A 20,333-nucleotide genomic window follows, 5' to 3' on the forward strand; every position below is an offset into this window, starting at 1 on the left:
AACAACTGCTGTATATTGCCCTCTGCTATCTTAGTTTAATTGGTCACTTGACTGCATCACATGACTAAAATGTGTCATCGTTTTCAAAGCATTTTCAAATGTATGTGTTTTCGAGTGTTTTCAAAATGCTACGTTTTCCTTGAACGAAAACGCCGTCTCAGTGTGTATGGAAGGCCACACAGAGAAAAAGATGCGTTTTCAAACAAAAATGCATTAGTGTAAACCATTAACTTACATTAATTCTGTTGAATTAATGTAAGTGATTGATTTACTGTCAGATGGTGCTGGAGTATGCACACAAGCTGCTCTTCAGATTATCTTCATCGAATAAGCAACATCCTGTAAACGGGAAAGTACGGAAATGGCCTGCAAGTATATGGCCTCAGTTGAGGCTTTCTACAAAAGTGCTTTCTACAAGTCTCACTCACCCAATCACATATCTATGCCTAAGTACCTTCTACACACACACACACACACACAAGTAACTGGGGGAGTAACCGATGAAAAAGTAACTGATGAATTGAGTAATCTGGCAGTAGCACTGTCTGCAGGGTAAAAAAGATAACATGTCTGTGTGGTGTTTGGTTGCAGTATGACAGTTTCATAAATGGATTGGATAGCAGCAGACTCCTACCCATGGACATAACTTTTAGTTGACTGTGCTTATACTCCATATATAACTCCCTATTGCTTTGATAAAGATGTTTTTAAGTGCTTTTCTGTTGTAGTCAGCAGGGTTGTTATTATAAACACAGAGTGGCAACCACTCTGCTCTCTTCCTTCCAACCTTTTTCCACTCCTAATGGAACAATGTCCATAAACCACTCAGTCTTTGTTTCTTCTTTTTCCTAAATGCTGACATTATCAATTTCTTCGGAAAGTTGATATTATCTCTGCTGTGAGGAATAAACTGGCTTCTATTTGCATCCACCTCACAGCCATGTCTTCCTCCAGCCCATCTCCCTCGTTTTATCAAACATATGCCACACTTGACGCTGGCCTCTCCCGTTTGTATCCATAGCAGTAGATGACATAGCAGGTGAAAAGTGAATGTGACCAGGGGGTGTTTGCCTCTTTTATTTCCCAGCATCGTCTCCAGCCTACCACAAAGGTAAGGCTGGATGGGAAATGGATTAAAGAAGGATGGTCGATTTTTTTTTTTATTAATTCGTTTATTTTTTGTTTCTCTACATGACCGCTTCTCTTTTTGCGAGGGCAAAACACAATAAAACGCATAAAATAAATACAGACTAAAAAATTTATTTAATATTTTATGTGTATTTATTTATTTTTCTAATGATAGGCTGATTTCAGTTTAAGCTTTGTTATTCATGATAATAAATAATCATAAAAATACGTAATATTTTTTCCTACCGAGCCTACAATCATTTAAATGTCCCTGTCATTTTGATGCATAAGAAATTGAAGTATAAAACGCCAGAGTTAATTTTGCTAAAGTGAAAATTACATATTTTTCCCACCAAAGTCAGTACACGTATCCAGTAAGAAGAAGAAGAATCGTCGTCCATCTATTTATCCTTGAGCTTACTGCCTTGTTTTAGGCTATATTTACCATTTCTGACAAATGGCCTGTGGAGGTCGCATCTGTATGGAGATATCCTCCCTTTTTCACGCTTTCCTTCCTGCCCTCCCTCCTATAGCGTTACCCCCCCAAGAACTCGACAACCACGAAATCAACCGTCATAAGGCTACAGACACTGCCAGCCATTTCCTGCCTCTAAAAGAAACACTCTTTTTAGCATTTTAAGGCAAACACGAGCAGGCTTTGTGCTTTTATATTTTACTATATTTTTTATAAAGATATAGGCTTCATTTTTTTTTAACAAGAAGGACAGAAAATGTCTTACTCCCCGCAGGAGAGAAGGTCTGGCGTTCAGCTGGTGAGCGCGCTGCTGCTAATGCTCTCGCTCTCCGGTAAGAAACAAAACACCCGAACCGATCCTCCGATACACAGGTACACGATCAAAGGTGCGATGACATTATATTTCCTTATCACTCGTATTTGCGCGTGTGGGTTGTATGGTAACAGAGGGGAGTAGATGGGAGGGGTGGAGGGGGGCATTCATATAATATGAGATAATGTCGCGGGACTGACATCCCTGCATTTACTAGTTTGACAAGGCCATGACAAAAAAACATAATACTGTGGTTTTATGCGACCAGTTTAAGCAAAGCGCTGCTTTTTGATCCGTTGTGCTGACTGGGAAACGACCCGTTTGCCCCTCTGTATCTTAATTTAGCCTTTGTTGACAGCTGAAATACTGACCCAATACATCACAGCCCTTAAAGAGGATTATGATGCAGCACACAAAAATAAATATTGGCTTTGTTTTTGCAAGTAATAGTAGTACCCAGCAGGTCGCTCAAGTATGGCTCAATGTTGTGAGTGCAGTGGTTGATGGATAGAAATAGGCCTTTAATGGCGTGTTAACGCTGTGGTAATATTACCAGGAGACACTCCTGGCTGTTCAATAACAGATCGACATGATAACTGATAACAGTAACATTGTGAGCACACCCTACAAGATCCTTACCATCAACAATGTATTAATAAGTAAAGAGGCCCAAATTTTAAGCACATCTTTAGCAGAGATCAGAACAGTGCTCTCTTTATTATACCATAATAGAAGCCCCAATATTGCCCCACTGCTACTTATGTTAGTCTCAATTGTGAAATCCAAAATCCCAGCACTGTGTTAGGAAGGTCGGTCTTAGGGACAGCACAGGAAGGAGATGTCATGAAGGATCATATTTCAATAGTGTAAGTTATATTAACAATTTTAGAAATATAGGTAAACTCATAGCAGCATAGCTTTCAATGAAAGCACCCTTTGTTGTTTCACCCTTTTTATAGCTGAAAATAGATGCACAAAAGTTAACTTTTGCCAGCAAACCTGTTGCCTGACACACCCTCTTTGTGTGTTAGTGTTTGTTTGTTTTTTCGCAACGTAAATCCAGTACTAAAGGAAAGAAACACTGAAACACTCACACACCCTCTTTGTGTGTGAGTGTGCATTTGTGTTGGGACAAATGCATCTTACATAGGCCCATCAATTTGAGATACCTCATATATCAAAAACAGAACCTCACATTATTAAAAATCTGAACTAAGCAGCTAGCTGCAGTGTCATCTAGCAATGCTGATCCACATTTCAGACACAGTAGGTGATTAAAACCCTGTTCCCATAAACATATACATATTTTGTGTTACAGTAAAATGTTGTTATGGATTGTGAATTTTAGTTGTCTAGACAAATAATTCTGTAAACATGTGAGTGTAGCATCCTACAGACTTTATTTCTGCAGTTTTTCTTTCTAACACAATTCTTTCTGTCCATCAGTGTCACTTTACTCATCACCTGCACCATTTCAGTTCTCACAGAGAGGCACTAGAGGGCAGCAGCACAATGACACGAGGAGGCATGTAATAACAGTGCACTGCCTTAAAACATGGCAAGCTTAAGTACAGACGTTTCAGGTTATCACAGCTGAATCCTTACTGTAATTCAGAGTGGTGGAAATTTAATTTGTTTATATAAATGACAAATGTTTAAAACAGAAAAGACTTTAAACATGACTGTATTATGTGAGATGTTAATATCATTATTGTCATAGGTACTGTGGCTTAGTTGATTCCCAAACTGGGCAGCACCACAGTGTTTTTTCACTCTCATTGGTAGTCATTTCAGTCTTCAGTTGAGGAAAGTTTATTTTGCATCCTGCCCATTTCCTGTTATCCGCAGTTATGGGAATGATGGGAAATGGGCAGTAGTCACTTCACGCTTTGTGTAGTCTCAGAGATGATATTCCTGTGATTTGCTGAAGTTCTGTGGCAGATGGGAGTTTGGTAACTGTAGCAGAAAGTTGGACTGTTGGAAGATATTTGACAAGTACTTTGGAAAGCCATGAGCAGCTCCACTTTGCTGTTTTGCAGAGGAAAGGTGTCCAAGTGTCTTTATGTATGGTGTATACTTTGGCAAGAGAAAACTGGGGACACAGTTATGATTCCTAGCACAGGAGCAAACTGGAACTGTTAAACAAATTATTTTTACCTTAGTATATTTTGAAATAGTACAGCTGTTATTTAGAGGTAGTAATGAACAATTTCAAAGTCATTGTCCTGACCTACAAAGGTTGCTAATACCTTGCTTGGTTGGTTAATAACCAGTAATAATTGGTACTTTGTAGTACCAATACCAATAAGTGATACTTAGTTTGTTATAAAAAATCTTCCACATAAAAACTTGAGTGAACATGTGCAAACATTTGTGGTTTTGCATGTCTACCTTAGAGTTTGCCGAAAGATTGTGAGGCTGCTGACCGTTTTAATATCTGTAAAGTGTACCATAAAACATCCAGACTTTGTGACTCTACTATAAGTACATTTGGTTGTCAATAATGCATAAAGGGTGAAGGAAGACAGAGAACATGGCGTACTATTTAAAGCTTCCTCCTTAAACCACTCATCAATATTTTTAGTCTTAAGGAAAAGTCTAAGGCTAAAACACTAAAATGAAAGAAGATCAATAAAGGCCTGGCTTCATCACTGGCTACATCTGTGGTTATCTGTGGTCTTTTTGTGTTATCTTTAAATGAGTTGTGCCGTAATCAGGGAAAATCTGATCGGGGGGGGGGGGGGGTTGCTTCTGGCTGCTGCAGTATGCAGAATGTAGTAAGGCTGTCTCCAAGGCAGAGGGCACTAGAGACAGTTCAAGTGAGTCAGAAATTTAAAAGCAGCATGCCAGTGCTAAAATATTATCCACAGAAATGTGTCTGGTTTGTTTAAAAACAAGTGTAACTCTTGACAACAAAACTGATCTCTGCTGCTGGAGCAATATATACAGTTCCCAGTGTTTACTCTCTCCCTTTCCCGCATGCAATCAAGCTTGCACCAAGTCTCCCAAAACACCAAAAAATCATTTGTTTGTTGGAACATTTTTCACACGCAAAAACAGTACATGCGGTGACACGATCATTGTCCAAGTGGAAGCTAAGTGAATAACAAATACTGTCTTGTCCCAACTTAATCTCACAAATCTCCTGTGCACATAATATAGTGCCCATGGTTGAGAGAAACCAATAAGCACTTCTGAACCAGCAGACACTGTCTGACTGAATGCTGAAGGCAGATTTGGTGTTAAAACATTCGATTTTGTGACAACAACAGATGTCTTTAGACAGACAGTGTAGGTAAAATTTAAAAACCCAATTAGAGTGTGTTATGGACACTTTGTGGTAAACATGGAAGTCAGGCTCTGAGGGATGAGGAAGTCAGAGGTCAGAGTCAAACATGAAGTTCATATTAAGCCTCTCCTCAGTAGGCTAATACCCTAGTACCTTTAGGAACGGCACTATTTAGTCTTTTTAAATCAATTAAATTAAAATAAGCTGGGGGGATGTCATTTTATGTGGAACAACCTCTCAATACTTAACTGAAGCATTTGTGCACTCAAAGCTGTTTTGCTGCTATGTGTACAAGAAACTTTCAGATATTGTGTATTCTGTAAAGTTGCTCTTCAGTGGATTCTTTATCTGAAAGTTTTGTCCATGCTATCCTGCAGAGGCCTAATTGGATTGAGACTTGGAAGCAGAGGAGATTAGTCCAGAGTAGTTCTAAAAGAAAATCATGCTATATGCATACTATCTAGATATATATGTTTTTACAAACCTTTACTGGATTTTATATTTACTGGATAACCAAAGGGCTGTAGTTATTTGGAACACTATGTTGTCTGTGAATCATTTTAGTGTTGCATTAGACTGCTGGCTTTACCTCTTCATAATATTTTTGTTCTATTAAATGAAAATGGATACTTTTTACCAACTTACACATTTATTGTGAATTTGATTTTATTTGCACAATTCAAACCTAAAGAAATAAAGGTATGGAGAGGGAACAATAAGGAGGAGGGAAGAGATCTACCTCACTTTACTTTCTTCTGCACTGACCTTGCATTACAAAGAAGCAATTGAGACAAAAAGAGAAAAAAGGGGGTGAGGGGGCTGTGTTAGGGGTTGGAAAGCGGTACAAGGAAGGAGGCAAGAGAGGTGGACAAAGATGGGGGAGAGGGAAATTGGGAGGGGCAGTGAGAGGGAGGAGTCACATGAGGGTTCTTCACTGCAGTATTTCATCTGTTAGCAAGTCTCTGCATCTGCCTCTTTTTTTCCGACTCTCCACAGGACTGCTGAGTCAGCAGGAGCCTATGTCAAACAGTTTCCCTTGTTTTATATCTGAATGTTTACAGCTTCCACTACCAAAGACACATGTATGACGGTAGTCCTTGTATGTGTGTGTATGTGCGGCAAGGACAGCAACGGCTGTTTGAGTGCATTGCTGTTAGCAGTGTAAAGATAGGTCACTACGAAGGGATGACATTGAAACAGCACTGCTAGTGGGGTGGGCTCACTGCTAACACTTTCTTGGAGGATGTGTATGCATGCATGTGTGTGTTTATTAGGGAGATAGGGGTTGAAGCAGGTGCAGTGCTGCTTCACAGCACACCTGACTATGGTGGACTGTGCACATAGAAAATTGTGTGTGTGTGTGTGTGTGTGGGTGCGTGTGGTGCAGAGAGGCAGGCCGGTGGAGTGGTGCAGCAGCAGTGGGAAGGGAGCCAGAAACACTCGACTGCAGAGGAGAGAATGGTGCAGAGTCCCATCACACACGCACGCACAAACACACACATACTTACTGAGAGAGAGGCACAGATTCTGTCTGGGGAGTGTGAGCCCATGCTGAGACAGGATGTTAGAGGGGAGGAGGAAACTTGAGGAACCTAAACGATACTTCTGTTTCATTTCATTTTATATTATGTACATTTAGAAGCATTTGGCTTTCATTTGAGAATATCAGAATAGTTGCTTAAATGGCATATATATATATATATATATATATATATATATATATATATATATTGTGAGGAATTAGAAATATATTTTGCTGCTATTGTTAATAATCATCATCATTACCATTGCATTAATAATACAATCTGCAGCATTGATATTGCATTCAGATGTTTAAACATATTGGTACCCAATTAGCCTTTATTACAGGTGCAGTTATAACCACTCTAAACTGTTGAGTTGAATCTATGATTTTAAATGCTTTTGAATGCTTGTTATAATCTTAAATGTGTACGTGCTGGCCTTCTGTCTGGTGGAAAAGGTTACAAGTTGAAACTGAGTGCAGTTCATGCTAACAAACTCACAGTAGACTTTATCTCATTTATAGGTGAGAGGTTAATCATGTTTGCTTGTAACTCTAAAATTGTCTCTGTAAAAGAGGAATAGTTTCTTGCTGTCTCTGTAAAAAGAGGAACAGTTTCTTGCAGGGTTTTCCAGACGAGAAGTGAAAGTCAGAAGGCTGACAGGAAGCATCTCCTGTGGAGACGGAGACAATGTTATTTTTAAACTGTGTTAAGTCATTGTGGTTTTGAATCCTATGTATGAACTGTGTCTGAGTGACGTTTAAGGGCGTCAGTAAATTTAAGCCCTGAAAGGTATAAAACACCTGCTTATGCTCTGTAAGTCGGGGATCGGCACTGTCTGCGTACAGTAGCGGTCTTCCCATGCGTGTCATTAAAATCATCGTTTGACTCCACCCGGCCGGACCAGTGTTGTTCTTTTGAAAGTTGATTACCTCCTCTACCCCTCCTCAATATTGAACCTAACAATATATATATATTAGGGGTGCAATGATACACAAAATTCACGGTTCGGTTCGATACTTTGGTGTCACGGTTCGATATTTTTTCGATCATGTGCTAACGGCTGTCTAAATGACTCGGGTAAAGTTTGTAGCATGCGTGCTTATTGATTTTGTCTGTTTCCACTTGTCTTTGCACTAGGATGATGTCGGCGTAAATGTGCAGTCATATTCATTTTGTTCCCACTAGTGCTGTCAGCGTTAATCTCGTTAAAATGACATTAACGCCATAACGCGGCAAATCTCCATTAACAAGTTACCGCGGATCGCCCCGTGCTTGGGGCTGGACGGCGTCAACACGTTAACAAGCTAACTGCGCTAACGCACTAGTTCCCACAAATTGAGCATTACGTGGCACATCCGACATACTGTTTTACTTTTGTCCATGACACGCTTACCATCAGGGTCATGCTTCACATGAAGACCAAGATAGTTCCAAAAGCCAGATCTGAATAAGGGTGGGGGAGGTTCAGTTTCGGGTAGCGTTGAGGCAATTGCCATGTTGCAACGAGCTTAGCTTCTGTCTTGCTAGCTTGCGCTGCGCTCAGTGGATCTGCACTCGACAGTGCAGCCTAGGCAGAGTAGTCGAACGCAGATCCACTGAGCGCTCAACATAGACAACATCGGCAGAAGAAAAGTTGATAAAATAAATAAAAAAATGTTGTATTGTTTGATACATATGCGTAACAAACAGAAAGCACTGTACGGTTCAATATCGATACGAGTATCGTTGCACCCCTAACATACATATATATATATATATATATATATATATAGTCGGCCATCTTGGATACAACTTTTGTTTTTTCAATAGGAAGAGGGCCATGTGACACATCAAACTTATGTCACAAGAAAAACAATGGTGTGCTTGGTTTCAACGTAGCTTTATTCTTTCATGAGTTATTTACAAGTTTCTGACCACTTATAAAATGTGTTCAATGTGCTGCCCATTGTGTTGGATTGTCAATGTAACCCTCTTCTCCCACTCTTCACACACTGATAGCAACACCGCAGGAGAAATGCCAGCACAGGCATCCAGTATCCGTAGTTTCAGGTGCTGCACATCTTGTATCTTCACACCATAGACAATTGCCTTCAGATGACCCCAAAGATAAAAGTCTAAGAGGGTCAGATCGGGAGACCTTGGGGGCCATTCAACTGGCCCACGATGACCAATCCACTTTCCAGGAAACTGTTCATCTAGGAATGCTCGGACCTGGCACCCATAATGTTGTGGTGCACCATCTTGCTAGAAAAACTCAGGGAACGTTCCAGCTTCAGTGCATAAAGAGGGAAACACATCATCATGTGGCAATTTCAAATATCCAGTGGCCTTGAGGTTTCCATTGATGAAGAATGGACCCACTATCATTGTACCCCATATACCACACCAAACCATCACTTCCAACAGTCTTGGAGGGATCCATCCAATGTGGATTAGTGTCAGACCAATAGTGGTGGTTTTGTTTGTTAACTTCTCCATTCACATAAAAGTTTGCCTCATCACTGAACAAAATCTTCTGCGTGAACTGAGGGTCCTGTTCCAATTTTTGTTTTGCCCATTCTGCAAATTCTGTGCACCGATCTGGGTCATCCTCGTTGACATGCTGCAGTAGCTGGAGTTTGTAAGGGTGCCATTCGTGAGTAGCTAATATCCGCCGAAGGGATGTTCGACTAATGCCACTCTCCAGTGACATGCGGCGAGTGCTACGCTGTGGGCTCTTGCTGAATGAAGCTAGGACAGCCACTGATGTTTCTTCATTAGTGACAGTTTTCTTACGTCCAGATTTTTTGCAAATCCAACACTGAACCAGTTTCACAAAACTTAGCAAGCAGTTTGCTAACTGTAGCATGGGAGATGGGTGGTCTCGTAGGGTGTCTTGCATTGAAATCTGCTGCAATGACCCGGTTACTGCGTTCACCAGATATCAACACAATTTCGATCCACTCCTCACGTGTTAACCTCTTCGACATGTCAATGGCTGTGAACAAAGAGAAACTTGTAAATAACTCATGAAAGAATAAAGTTACGTTGAAACCAAGCACACCATTGTTTTTCTTGTGACATTACCAATAAGTTTGATGTGTCACATGGCCCTCTTTCTATTGAAAAAACAAAAGTTGTATCCAAGATGGCCGACTTCTAAATGGCCACCATGGTCACCACCCATCTTGAGGAGTTTGCCCCCTCACATATACTAATGTGCCACAAACAGGACTTTAATATCACCAACCATTCCCATTTTATTACGGTGTATCCATATAAATGGCCAACCCTGTACATATATGAACATAGTTCTCAGCTTTTAATAGCGCTAAACCAGTTGATAGACATTTTATGTTAAATTATGTTTTGACCATTCTCATAAATTTTTGTATTTTTTTCAAACTTTAAATGGATATAAATTGGTTTAAATGTCCATCCATCCATTTTCTTCTGCTTATCTGGGGCCAGGTCGTGGGGGCAGCAGCCTAAGCAGAGAAACCCACACCTCAAATTCCCAGACCAGGCGAGAGATGATGTCTCTCGCTTGGCCTGGGAGCACCAAGACATTCCCAGGCCAAGTGAGAGATGTAATCTCTCCAGCGTGTCCTGGGTCTGCCCTGGGGCCTCCTTAATGGTTTAGATGTAATGTATTAATCTTAGTACTATCACCACTAATGCTGTTTATTTGTATTCACAGGTTGTTCAAGCATGGACGTAATTGTGGCCAGTAGCATTAATGCACTAAATGGAACAACGGTAAAAATCTCTTGTGTGTTCACTTCCTGCTATAAGATGGATGTTACGAAGTTTGCCATGAATTGGACCTACCAAGAAACACTCAACGATACACAGGAACTGGTAAAATGGATACTTCATAAATTTTTAGCAAAGTACTTACATTTTAAATCTCGGAGCCTGTTACAAAAGCTTGCTCTCTTTTCATAGTTTATGACGTACTATAAGAAAAGGGGAATGGTGCCTCTTCGATCAGAACGGTTCGGAGAAAGGGTCATGTTTGCTGGGAACCTGGATAAGAATGACCTGTCAATCACTCTATCAAATGTTCAACTGGAGGATGAGGGTATTTACAACTGCTATGTGAGAAACCCCCCAGACCGCATCCAGGGACATGGTATCATACAGCTTAATGTTGTCACAGAACGTAAGATTCTAATTTTAACTTCTGCACACACAAAGTGGGTAACCTTATCCCACTGATCAACTTGTGAAACAAATGCATGTGCATCAGAATTACATTCCCATTTCACTAAGCATCATTTGGTGCCATTTAATGTCAGTATGCAATATGAAATCATCTCAGAACAACAACAAGTTACAATAACCACAGCACAAAATGGTGTCAGTTTGGAAAATAAAACATAAATATTCAACTACACCAGATTCCTAAAAAATTCCGCTTGTCAGTAAGACGAAAAATAGTATCTCACTACTAGTAGTAGCAGATAGCGAACTATACCACATGCGAGTTTAACTTTATCATAACATTGATCATACAGGGGCTGTATGCACTGCTTTGACTGCTTTGATTATCCTGTGTAGGATGATCTGCAGCTTTGCTCCTCTCTTATGCTGGGCAGACACTGTGCGATTTTTTTCAGTCGCGCGATTCAGCTCCTGCTCAAACTGTACAATTGACTCGCAGGGGTTAGAAGTTCGTAGGTCACGATGCAGGGTCTCACACTATACCGATGCTCTGATGCGACCTGAGTGCTCACACTGTGCGTCCATAAAATGAAGGTTATAACAGAAATTCTGTCGCTCACTCTCCCTCTCTGTCTTTCACTCACACAGACACGCACACCACCGCCATCAACTTTGCTAAATTGCTAATGAAAAACATTGATCAGGCAGCTGTGATTGAGTTGCAATGTAGATCCAACTATTTTCACGGTTGTTGTGGTTGTGATAATTTTGTGAGGCTACATCGAAACGGCTCGGGTGAGCTTGCCATAGTTCTACAAGTTGTGCCTCCATCGCTTGTGTCCAGATCACACGCTGCACTGCCGTGCTGCGCCGTCTTTTTCGCTGACATTTGTGTTTGCGTGTGCGCAGTGTGAGAAGCTGCGGTGACAACGGTCATGAGGGTTTCAAACCTGTTTGAAATCCTCACAACCAAGCGATTGATGATCGGGAGCTGGTCGTGAGGTGTTAATCGCTTCTCGTTACCCCACGTATACTATACGATGCACGACGCACGATGAAGGCCAAAATCGGGCCGATCGCCAAAACGGTCGCACGACTCAAAAATCGGCTGAAAATGGGCCAGAAATCGCACAGTGTAAGCCCAGCATTACCTACTTCTGCAAATCTTCATTCAGGGAACGAAGCCATGATTTAATGAAATCATCAGCAGATTTTTGAAGATCCAGTGTCAATAAGTATATGAAAATGACTCAGCTATGATTGTATCAAAATAATACCATTGACCAAATTTGCAATTTTACCAGTAGCAGTTCTAATTGTATTAGTATTGAGATGAATATTTTTATAGTTTTGCTAAAATTGCTCACAAGCTTGCATGCGATCAAATGACATATATTAATCACATCTAACATACTTTGTATATGTTTGTTTCTTGAGCATGACGATCTCCTGATGATGATGATTCAGTTTTTTTACTTATTAATGACCAACAAGAGGTTGAACTTAGTCCATCAGCATCTCTCACACACACATATGCACTCACATGGACCAACTCAGCAGCACTTTCTTACTTTCCACTCTGTTTAATCAACCCTACAGAGCTTTTAGTCAGCACTTCACTTGTCTACAAAATGCTTAACCCTTTCCTCTCCTTTCCTCAGTCCCACCTCCAAGGGATTCAACCATTGCGGTTGCCATTGGAGCTTCTGTGGGAGGAGCATTAGCACTGCTGATCCTTTCCATGGTGGTTGTGAAATGTCTCCGTCGACACAGGAAACAGGAACTCATTTCAGAGGAAAAAATGGAGGAGGAGGGGAAACTGGAGGCTGAAGGTGTTGCAGAAGAAGGAACCAAGTAAGCGATCTTGGCATAAAAGCATTAACCATCACTTGAAAACTACGAACAGCAGTCAAAGGAGCTTGCAAAGAAAAGCGTCTGGACTTCTTTAAGTTACTTGAAGACGTTTCACCTCTCATCCGAGAGGCTTCTTCAGTTCTGTACGAGCAGCACAAACACAGAAAAGCAAAGAAGTTGGATGCCACTTCTCTTACAGCAGCTGTTTTCCTACAACATAGGCTACGTATAAAAAGAGTATTCTGCTATGGCAAATATCACATAGCACACTTAGGATAAATGTCTGGTACTTTTTTTCTGTTGTTATTATTATTGTTACTGCCATTTCTTCCCAGTTAAGTTCAACTTTTAAAGAAAAAAAACAAAACGCCCCATGTTTGGCTCTTCTTGGGCAGAAATGTAGCAAGTGCTTTTATTTAAAAGAAAAAAGAAAGAAAGAAGTGCTGGAGTAGTGAACTATGCAATATCCAAGTTTAACTTTATTATAATATAAATAGTAGAGAAGCTGGTTTGACCCAAAAACACCAGTGAGTTTGTGCCAGGTGTTGGTTATAGTACAGGTTTAAGTGTTAACAATGGCCAGGAATGGAAAGAGTTTTGCTGGCACAAAAGAAATAAAATAGCCCTGACAGAACTATGTCTTTGACTTATTCACTTTATCATCATTGAAAACATTGAAAGCTATAATGGACAACAGCAGACACCCTCTCCACACTGGCTGGGTAGACGGCTCCTAAGTCTTTTTAACACCCTCTTTTATCCCCATTTTTAACATGAGTTAAATATTTTATTTATGTATTTATTTATGGTTATAAATGTATGGATGTGTGCTTTTAAATGGAGATGCTGGATGTTTGCATTTCTCCTTGGTTGTAAATAAAGTACGTAGCTATTTATCTATGTGTCATTCTACTTCAAAGCTAACCTGCTGTCATAATGTTGCATCTCTTTTTGCTACAGGCAACCATAATGGATCATGTGGTTAAACCAGAAGCCAGTGGAGCTCCCAAAACCCTGGTAAATATCTCCTCAGCTAAACAGTTATTTATCCATTGGAAGCCCATTGTCTGCTATGGAGTGTAACTTGACCTGAAGAAAAAAAGGAAATACAGTTAACTTAAACCTTAGTAATATTAGCTTTCCATCTTACTTGCTACTTAAGAATGTCATTAGCAAGAAATTTAAAGGGATTTGTAATGAACAGAAGACACTATACCTATTGCATTTAAGTAAAAAATGTTACTTTCTCTTGTCTTTCAGACATATCCATCCCTTCTTGAGGATCTATAGTAATCACACCTCTTTATGCTTCCATCCCGTTTGCATGTTTGTGTGTGCGCGGATGTCTAATGCACATATATCTGTTTCTGTGTGTGTGTGTGTGTGTGTGTGTGTGTGTGTGTGTATGTTTTCAAAGTGTCTATGTGATTGAGGATATTTTTGTATGTCTGAATCAAATGTGTCTATTTCCTCGAAAATATCTGGTAACTTACCCAGTAAATGCATATTGTTTTATTCATAGCTTTAACTCACTGTTAATAACATTAGAGGTATTTCTTATGACACAGAATGCCATTTTCATAGCATAATATATGGCGGGCTATGGGGCTGGGCGGTATGACTTAAAAAATTATATGAGGGTATATTTTGAATATAGAACTTTAACTAAAAAACTGAATGACAGTGTAATATTTTTGCTGTTACTGTTTGTATAGCTGTAATGTTTTATATTCAATCCCATGCTTTGGGAGAAAAACCTTTAACTGCCTGCAATGAGCTATTGATAAATATAACAGCGGTTGTGGAGATAACACTTCATACATAATGAAAGCTGAAGCTATTTCAACTATCATATGCAGCATGTATATCTGTTGTGGCAGTAAATTGCTGATAACTCCAATGTCTAACACGTCCAATGTTGGGGTTTTGTTTTGAATGGGTTTTTTTGTTGTTTTTTAACATACGTACTGTGAATCTAGTGGGGTATTTTTAAACATTGCCTTAAAGTCTTTTAACTGCCTGTATGGACACCATGTCTTAACATACATTAGATGCACAGCTGGATTTTGCTATTATATAAATATGACCAGTTTTCAGTGAGTAAGCCAAATTATGTTTACACGGAGCTCGAAATCTACTTGTGTCTGAGTCAGAAAGCATTCTCAAACATTCCTAATATCTGGTGAATTTTGACAAAGCAGTTGGTCTGTGCACTCTACAGATTTTATATTCAGTCAACTTCTCTCAGAAACCAGAAAAACAAGTGTCCCATTAATATTTGTCTTTACACTAGAATACTGCAAATACTTTCAAGATTTCATTATTGCAAATATTTCAAAATAACAAAATGTTTTTTAGTATCTACACATTTTTGAGCTGCCTCTGTCCTATGTCTTAGCAGTTTGTTATTAATAAATTGAATAACTTAAATAAATAACATGATTACATGAATTGCTTTTCAGAATATGTTATGTAGTTTAGATCCTATACTAATGCAAACAAAATAGCGTTCTTTATTCTTTTTTTTATTTCTTTTTAAAATAATTCTAATGTATGTCATACCGTCCACCCCCATAACAGGCACCTTTCCATTAAGCCTGATACTGTATAGGAATGACTTGGAGTGCCTGAATAGAGAAGTTGCAGTGATAAGCACAGATTTCATTCATTCTCTGTTTTAAATACAATTAAAACGTTTTAGTCTTGATGATATCTGTGACTGCACTGCATTATACAGTCATTTGCATATTCCACTCAGGATTCTCAGAAATCCACACAATATAAACACAACTAACACTTTGTAAAAGAACAAAAACATACGAAAGAAAGTTTAAAATGATGGCCACACAAATTATGCTTATAATTTATGTGCCAACTTTTATTGATAAAATCTATTAAAGGTTGTCACAACAGTGACCTACACACAGACAACAGCAATATATTGTACTAATCTCCATCTCCTATATCACGAGCTGGTATAAGTCCCAGCTGAAAGCAAATATTTGAATGTTTACATTCCTAACTGACAGAAATCCTGTTTTGTAGAAACATAAAAATGGACAAACTGAATCACTGCTTCCCAATTTATACACTTTTTAGAGTGTATATAAAAGCTTAAGAAAAAATGTCTATTAAATAGTTGTAAAGCTTTACATATTCTATTCTAGCTAAGTCTCCAAAGTAATGACTTTACCTCAACAACGGTGTGCAAAACTGTTTGCACCTCAAAACAGCGATTCATATTCTAATGTTAATGTAGTGGAGATCATGTGAATATAATGGAAATGGGGAAAAAACATATATAGTGCAGATATTATAATGATATTAAAACTGTTATAAGGAATGTGTGATTGTGTATTTCACTATTAAGTTGACTAGAGAATCTTGAATGTTTTTAAAATATATATTCTCCTAGTAAAATACTTGATCACTCTTTAATATCAGTCCAGCATGTACACTTTGTTATTGTCAGAATGTCCCATGATGATTCAACTTCAGTTTACTGCGATAATGTGACAGCAGTGTCACAAGGTGATGTCTCAGTAACTGTTAAATGGGAGGGTTCCAAATCTGGTGGCTTGGCCTGACCTGGGTTTTGGCTCTGTTAAAAAAATCATTTATCATTTGTTGTCCATTATTATGGGTGATGTACTGCATAATTTCATCAAATATTAATGGCACATCTTTAAAGTCACTGTAATACGTTCACAACCTTGTGTTGTTCTGTGCTGGTCAATAAAAGCTAAAATTGTCACTTCGTACAATCATGTGCTAAAGAATAATAAAGTGATTACAAAATTTTGAGTTTTTTCATTAGCTTTTTCACATTTCCTGGTACACTGCTGTCTGTGTGTAATCATGCATGTTTAAGTTACAGGGTTTGTTGACCCATAAGGTGATGGCAGATTAACATTTAGGGCACATTTACTGCAGTTATCACCAGACAGGTTTCATCAGCAATATATATATATATATATATATATATATATATATATATATATATATATATATTGTGGTGTAGTATACTTATTATTCAAAACAGTTTACAGTTAAAAAAAAATATATAATGTGCTAGATATTATGCACTGCTGTTTTCCACCTCAAGCTATGAATTTGCCCTGAATAGTTTCTGTTATATCACTTTACATGTTAGTGGACATCAAGTTATGCTTGCACTGCACTGCCTCTAAACAAGTGGCAATGTATTTCAAATAAATATATATGAAAATATCAAGTTTTTGTCCTTTTTTTTAACTATCCATCCATTAGATATACATGTTTGTTCTGATCATTGCAAAAATGCAATATGTTACACATCACTTGGTACCTTTTGGGTTTTTGTTTTTCTTCATTTCATATTTCATTCTTACTTATTTACACACCAGAGAAAATTATTTGTTACACTGATTGTTATGTTACTTTCCTGTTACTCCATAACATGAAATGCACTGTCACATTATTACCAGTTAATAGTAATAGCTTGAGCTACTTATTGACTCCCTGGAACAAATCCCAACAATTTGTCTTCTAGTGTTTGTTTGAACACACAGAAAGAAAGTCAGAATTCTGACTTTTTTCTCAGAATTCTGAAAAAAAAGATGCCCCCACTTTTTTATTCCAGTAGCTCTAATCGTCTTCTGTACAGAGCTGAAAATACAGAGCAAAGCTGAAAACCAGCCCGAAGACATTTTAAAGCAATCAACTACAATTCTACACTGTAGAGGGTGGCTGTAGCTCAGGTGGCAGAGCAGGTCAGCCACTAACCAGAAGGTCGGTGGTTCGATCCCAGGCTGCTCCAGTCTGCATGCCAAATATCCTTGGGCAAGATACTAACCCCGTGTTGCTCTCCGATGCAACCATCATACACACTCCGATGTGTCATACACATCGGAGTGTGTATGAATGGTAGACTACTTAGCACTTAGGTCAGAAAAAAGTGCTGGTGTGATTGGGTGAATGAATTAGTTGTATAAAGCGCTTTGAGTGCTCAGACAGAGTAGAAAAGCGCTATATAAGAACAAGTCCATTTACCATTTACCATTTAGAACCATGTACAGGGAGACATGTAAGCCAAAGCCTGGCTGCTCATCACTGCTTTTGTTACCTGATAAAGATCAGGCTCTGACTGCTGGGCTGAGGTTGGCATACATTAAATCTGCTTTGATAGCTTCCTGTTAGTATGTTGTGGTATGTGGGATTCTGTTACCATTAGCAAAAATTGGCTAATTCTATTCAAGGCTACCACTAGCAAAATAACATGAGTAGCATAAATTTGGCTAATAGCTAACCTAACTTTATATATATTTATTGTTTTCCAATTTATTGTTTTCTGTGTATTAATAAAGAAAACACTTTCTTTGTGAAATTTTATACTAACAAAGGTATTTGTTTCTTTTCTTGCCACATTGCAAAGCTAGGACATCACAACAAAGTGATTGGTCAAGTGCAATGTTGATCTTGGACCAACATTATTATGACAATACAGGATCAACACCAAGATGGGGAAGCGCATTATGCATTATCAAAAATGTTGTGTGATTACAGGAACAAGTAAAAATCAATATAGCACCAGTTTTCACAAGCATGATAAAATAACTCTCGCGTTTTGCTGCAGTCTATTAAGAGTCCTGGCATCGCCTCATGTCTTTGCACTGAGTGGAAAACAAAGTCACCAAAGAAAACTGGCAAGGATACAGACCTACATGCAAATGCCACAGTAGGAACCCCTTTTTCAGAGTCAAAGCTAACCTGTGCTATCAAATCCTTCATCCATTAACACCGCTAACAGCTGTAACCATGTTGCGACTTATAGCATCCCATCATTCACCTCTCTGCCTTTGACAGTACTGTGCAGCATATTTTCTTTTACTACTATGCTATGCCACCAAGTGGGTATCTTTCAACTGTTCCAAGGATCTGTTCTTTACACTATGATAGCTCAAGTACACATTAAATGAGCAGTAATTAGCCTCAAAGCTAGAAAGCCAAGCTGTACTCTGATCTCATCCAAGAGGACAAGTTGGAGCTGCTCCACTGAGAATAAATCAGAGGTGACTTTGTTAATGAAGATTAAAGGATGCATTCAGTGTCTTTACTACAACGCAGACAAGAAGTAAACCTACATCAAACCACGCACAGATTGTTTTGATCTATCTTGGACGCAGAACGGCAGTTTCAGTAATACTTTGATTTTGAAATAATGTTTTCAGCTCTGGAAGAGCTTTCATAATGACAACAGTGCAACAAATCTGACACTTCAAACTGCAAAGGTGATACAGAAATGTCAGATTAAAAACCATGGTCGAGAAACCAAAAGCACAAGTCTACAGAGAAACAGCTAATAGCAGCTGTGTATAGTTTGACAAACATTCCTATGATGTATGATAGGAGATTTAAATGTTCTTGTGAAGTTAATCACACAACATGTGGGACATATAAAACCAAACAAAAATAAAAACTTAAAGACAACAAAATGATGAGTTTAAAGGGTCTGGCTACAGTGCTACTGCACAAAACTTAGTTCTGCAAACAGTTTTTATACTTAAACCTTTTAGACACCAAGCTACCATCTTGTTAAAGAGTACTGAGCCAATTATACACAACTTGATATCTGACTTTTAACAATAAGACAATATAATACTGCACAATAAACCTCCAAAACTAATTTTCAGCAAGAGGCCAGCTGCGGTTCATGAAATATCGGCTTTGCCATCTGGTACTTAACATCTCTAACTTTACTGGTAGGTGTGTGAGTGTGTGAATCAAAATGGACAGCACATTTGCTCTTAACTTTTAGACATGACTCACCTTTTGATGAATGCGGATCCGCACCGACAGACAGATGGATGGATAGACATATAAATAACGGGAGCACAAACTGCAGGAACAAAACAAATTTGAAAAAGAAAGCAAAGACAATGAAAGACAAAAAGTCAAGCATGCAGCAACATCTGAAAAGGGCGACAAAGAGAATGGGTGCTGGAGAAGCAGAGACAGATTGACCTGCTCAGGTAAAGAAAAGGAGGAAGGACAGATGAAAAGGAGAGGTGGAGAGAGGCCCACACCTTGTCTTCCTCCACTCAGATGCGTTGTGAAATCTGCTCACTCACCGGCTGGTGCAGAGAGAGAGAGAGAGGGGTGGGGGGCGGGGTTGAGGGGGGGGGGGGGTGTCGAAGTATGGGGTGAGATGAAGGTTAACCAGAGAGGTGAAAGTGGTGGGTGGCTGGGTGGATGGCTATGAGAGGATGGAGGTATGGAAATAGAAAAAAAGGAGAAGGAAGGGACTAAGAGCTCAGTGTTTCTCTGTAGCTGTATTCAGAGCAGTATGGCACCACTGCAGCATTTCACTGGCTTGGCCGTCCCAGAAACAGATCCTCCACTCCCTCCCTCTCTCCGCCTCTCATCTCACCTCCCTCCTTTGCCTCCTGTCATCTCTCCTCCCCTAGCTCCTGTCATCCCCCCACCTGCTCCCCTGACCGCTCATCCCTTCTTTCCTCCTGTACCCATCCTGTCTTTCCTTTCCTTTAACTTCTCTTCCGCTGACCCACATCCTCCACTCCTGATCCTAAATGTTCTCTTCTTCTCTCTTTAGTGCAACATCCT

At 39.2% G+C, this 20,333-nt stretch overlaps 1 protein-coding gene and 1 long non-coding RNA gene across 6 annotated transcripts in view; one reads left to right on the forward strand and one right to left on the reverse strand.

Moving 5' to 3' along the window:
* The window catches only part of LOC146504239 (uncharacterized), a 30,171-nt gene extending 10,253 nt beyond the window's left edge, over window positions 1-19,918 (reverse strand). The window contains exons 1-2 of one of the 4 annotated variants that reach the window (XR_014868611.1): window positions 19,734-19,899; window positions 19,539-19,608 (exon numbers count right to left, since the gene is read on the reverse strand). This is a non-coding gene — a long non-coding RNA (uncharacterized LOC146504239). Of the gene's footprint in view, window positions 1-19,538 lie in introns of all 4 variants that reach the window. The other 3 variants (XR_014868610.1, XR_014868613.1, XR_014868612.1) reach the window with 3 other exon arrangements.
* On the forward strand, window positions 1,655-16,172 carry scn2b (sodium channel, voltage-gated, type II, beta). 2 transcript variants are annotated; one of them, XM_085130265.1, is made up of 6 exons: window positions 1,657-1,935; window positions 10,411-10,571; window positions 10,659-10,875; window positions 12,539-12,731; window positions 13,692-13,748; window positions 13,992-16,172. In XM_085130265.1, exons 1-5 carry the CDS (start codon window positions 1,860-1,862, stop codon window positions 13,699-13,701), a joined length of 657 nt encoding a protein of 218 aa, XP_084986391.1. In that variant the 5' UTR covers window positions 1,657-1,859; the 3' UTR covers window positions 13,702-13,748; window positions 13,992-16,172. The 2 variants fall into 2 exon arrangements, with proteins under 2 accessions (XP_084986392.1, XP_084986391.1); XM_085130266.1 differs by lacking the exons at window positions 13,692-13,748; window positions 13,992-16,172 and having other exon boundaries at window positions 1,655-1,935; window positions 12,539-12,735.
* Window positions 19,919-20,333: the final 415 nt, after the last annotated feature.

The sequence above is a fragment of the Neolamprologus multifasciatus genome, chromosome 14, assembly GCF_963576455.1.
Source record: "Neolamprologus multifasciatus chromosome 14, fNeoMul1.2, whole genome shotgun sequence".
NCBI classification, from domain to species: Eukaryota; Metazoa; Chordata; class Actinopteri; order Cichliformes; family Cichlidae; genus Neolamprologus; species Neolamprologus multifasciatus.

Coding starts and splice junctions, on each gene's coding strand:
- scn2b (XM_085130265.1), top strand. CDS start 1,860: ATGTCTTACTCCCCGCAGGAGAGAAGGTCTGGCGTTCAGCTGGTGAGC. Junction 1,936..10,410: donor GCTAATGCTCTCGCTCTCCG/GTAAGAAACAAA, acceptor TTGTATTCACAG/GTTGTTCAAGCATGGACGTA. Junction 10,876..12,538: donor GCTTAATGTTGTCACAGAAC/GTAAGATTCTAA, acceptor TCCTTTCCTCAG/TCCCACCTCCAAGGGATTCA.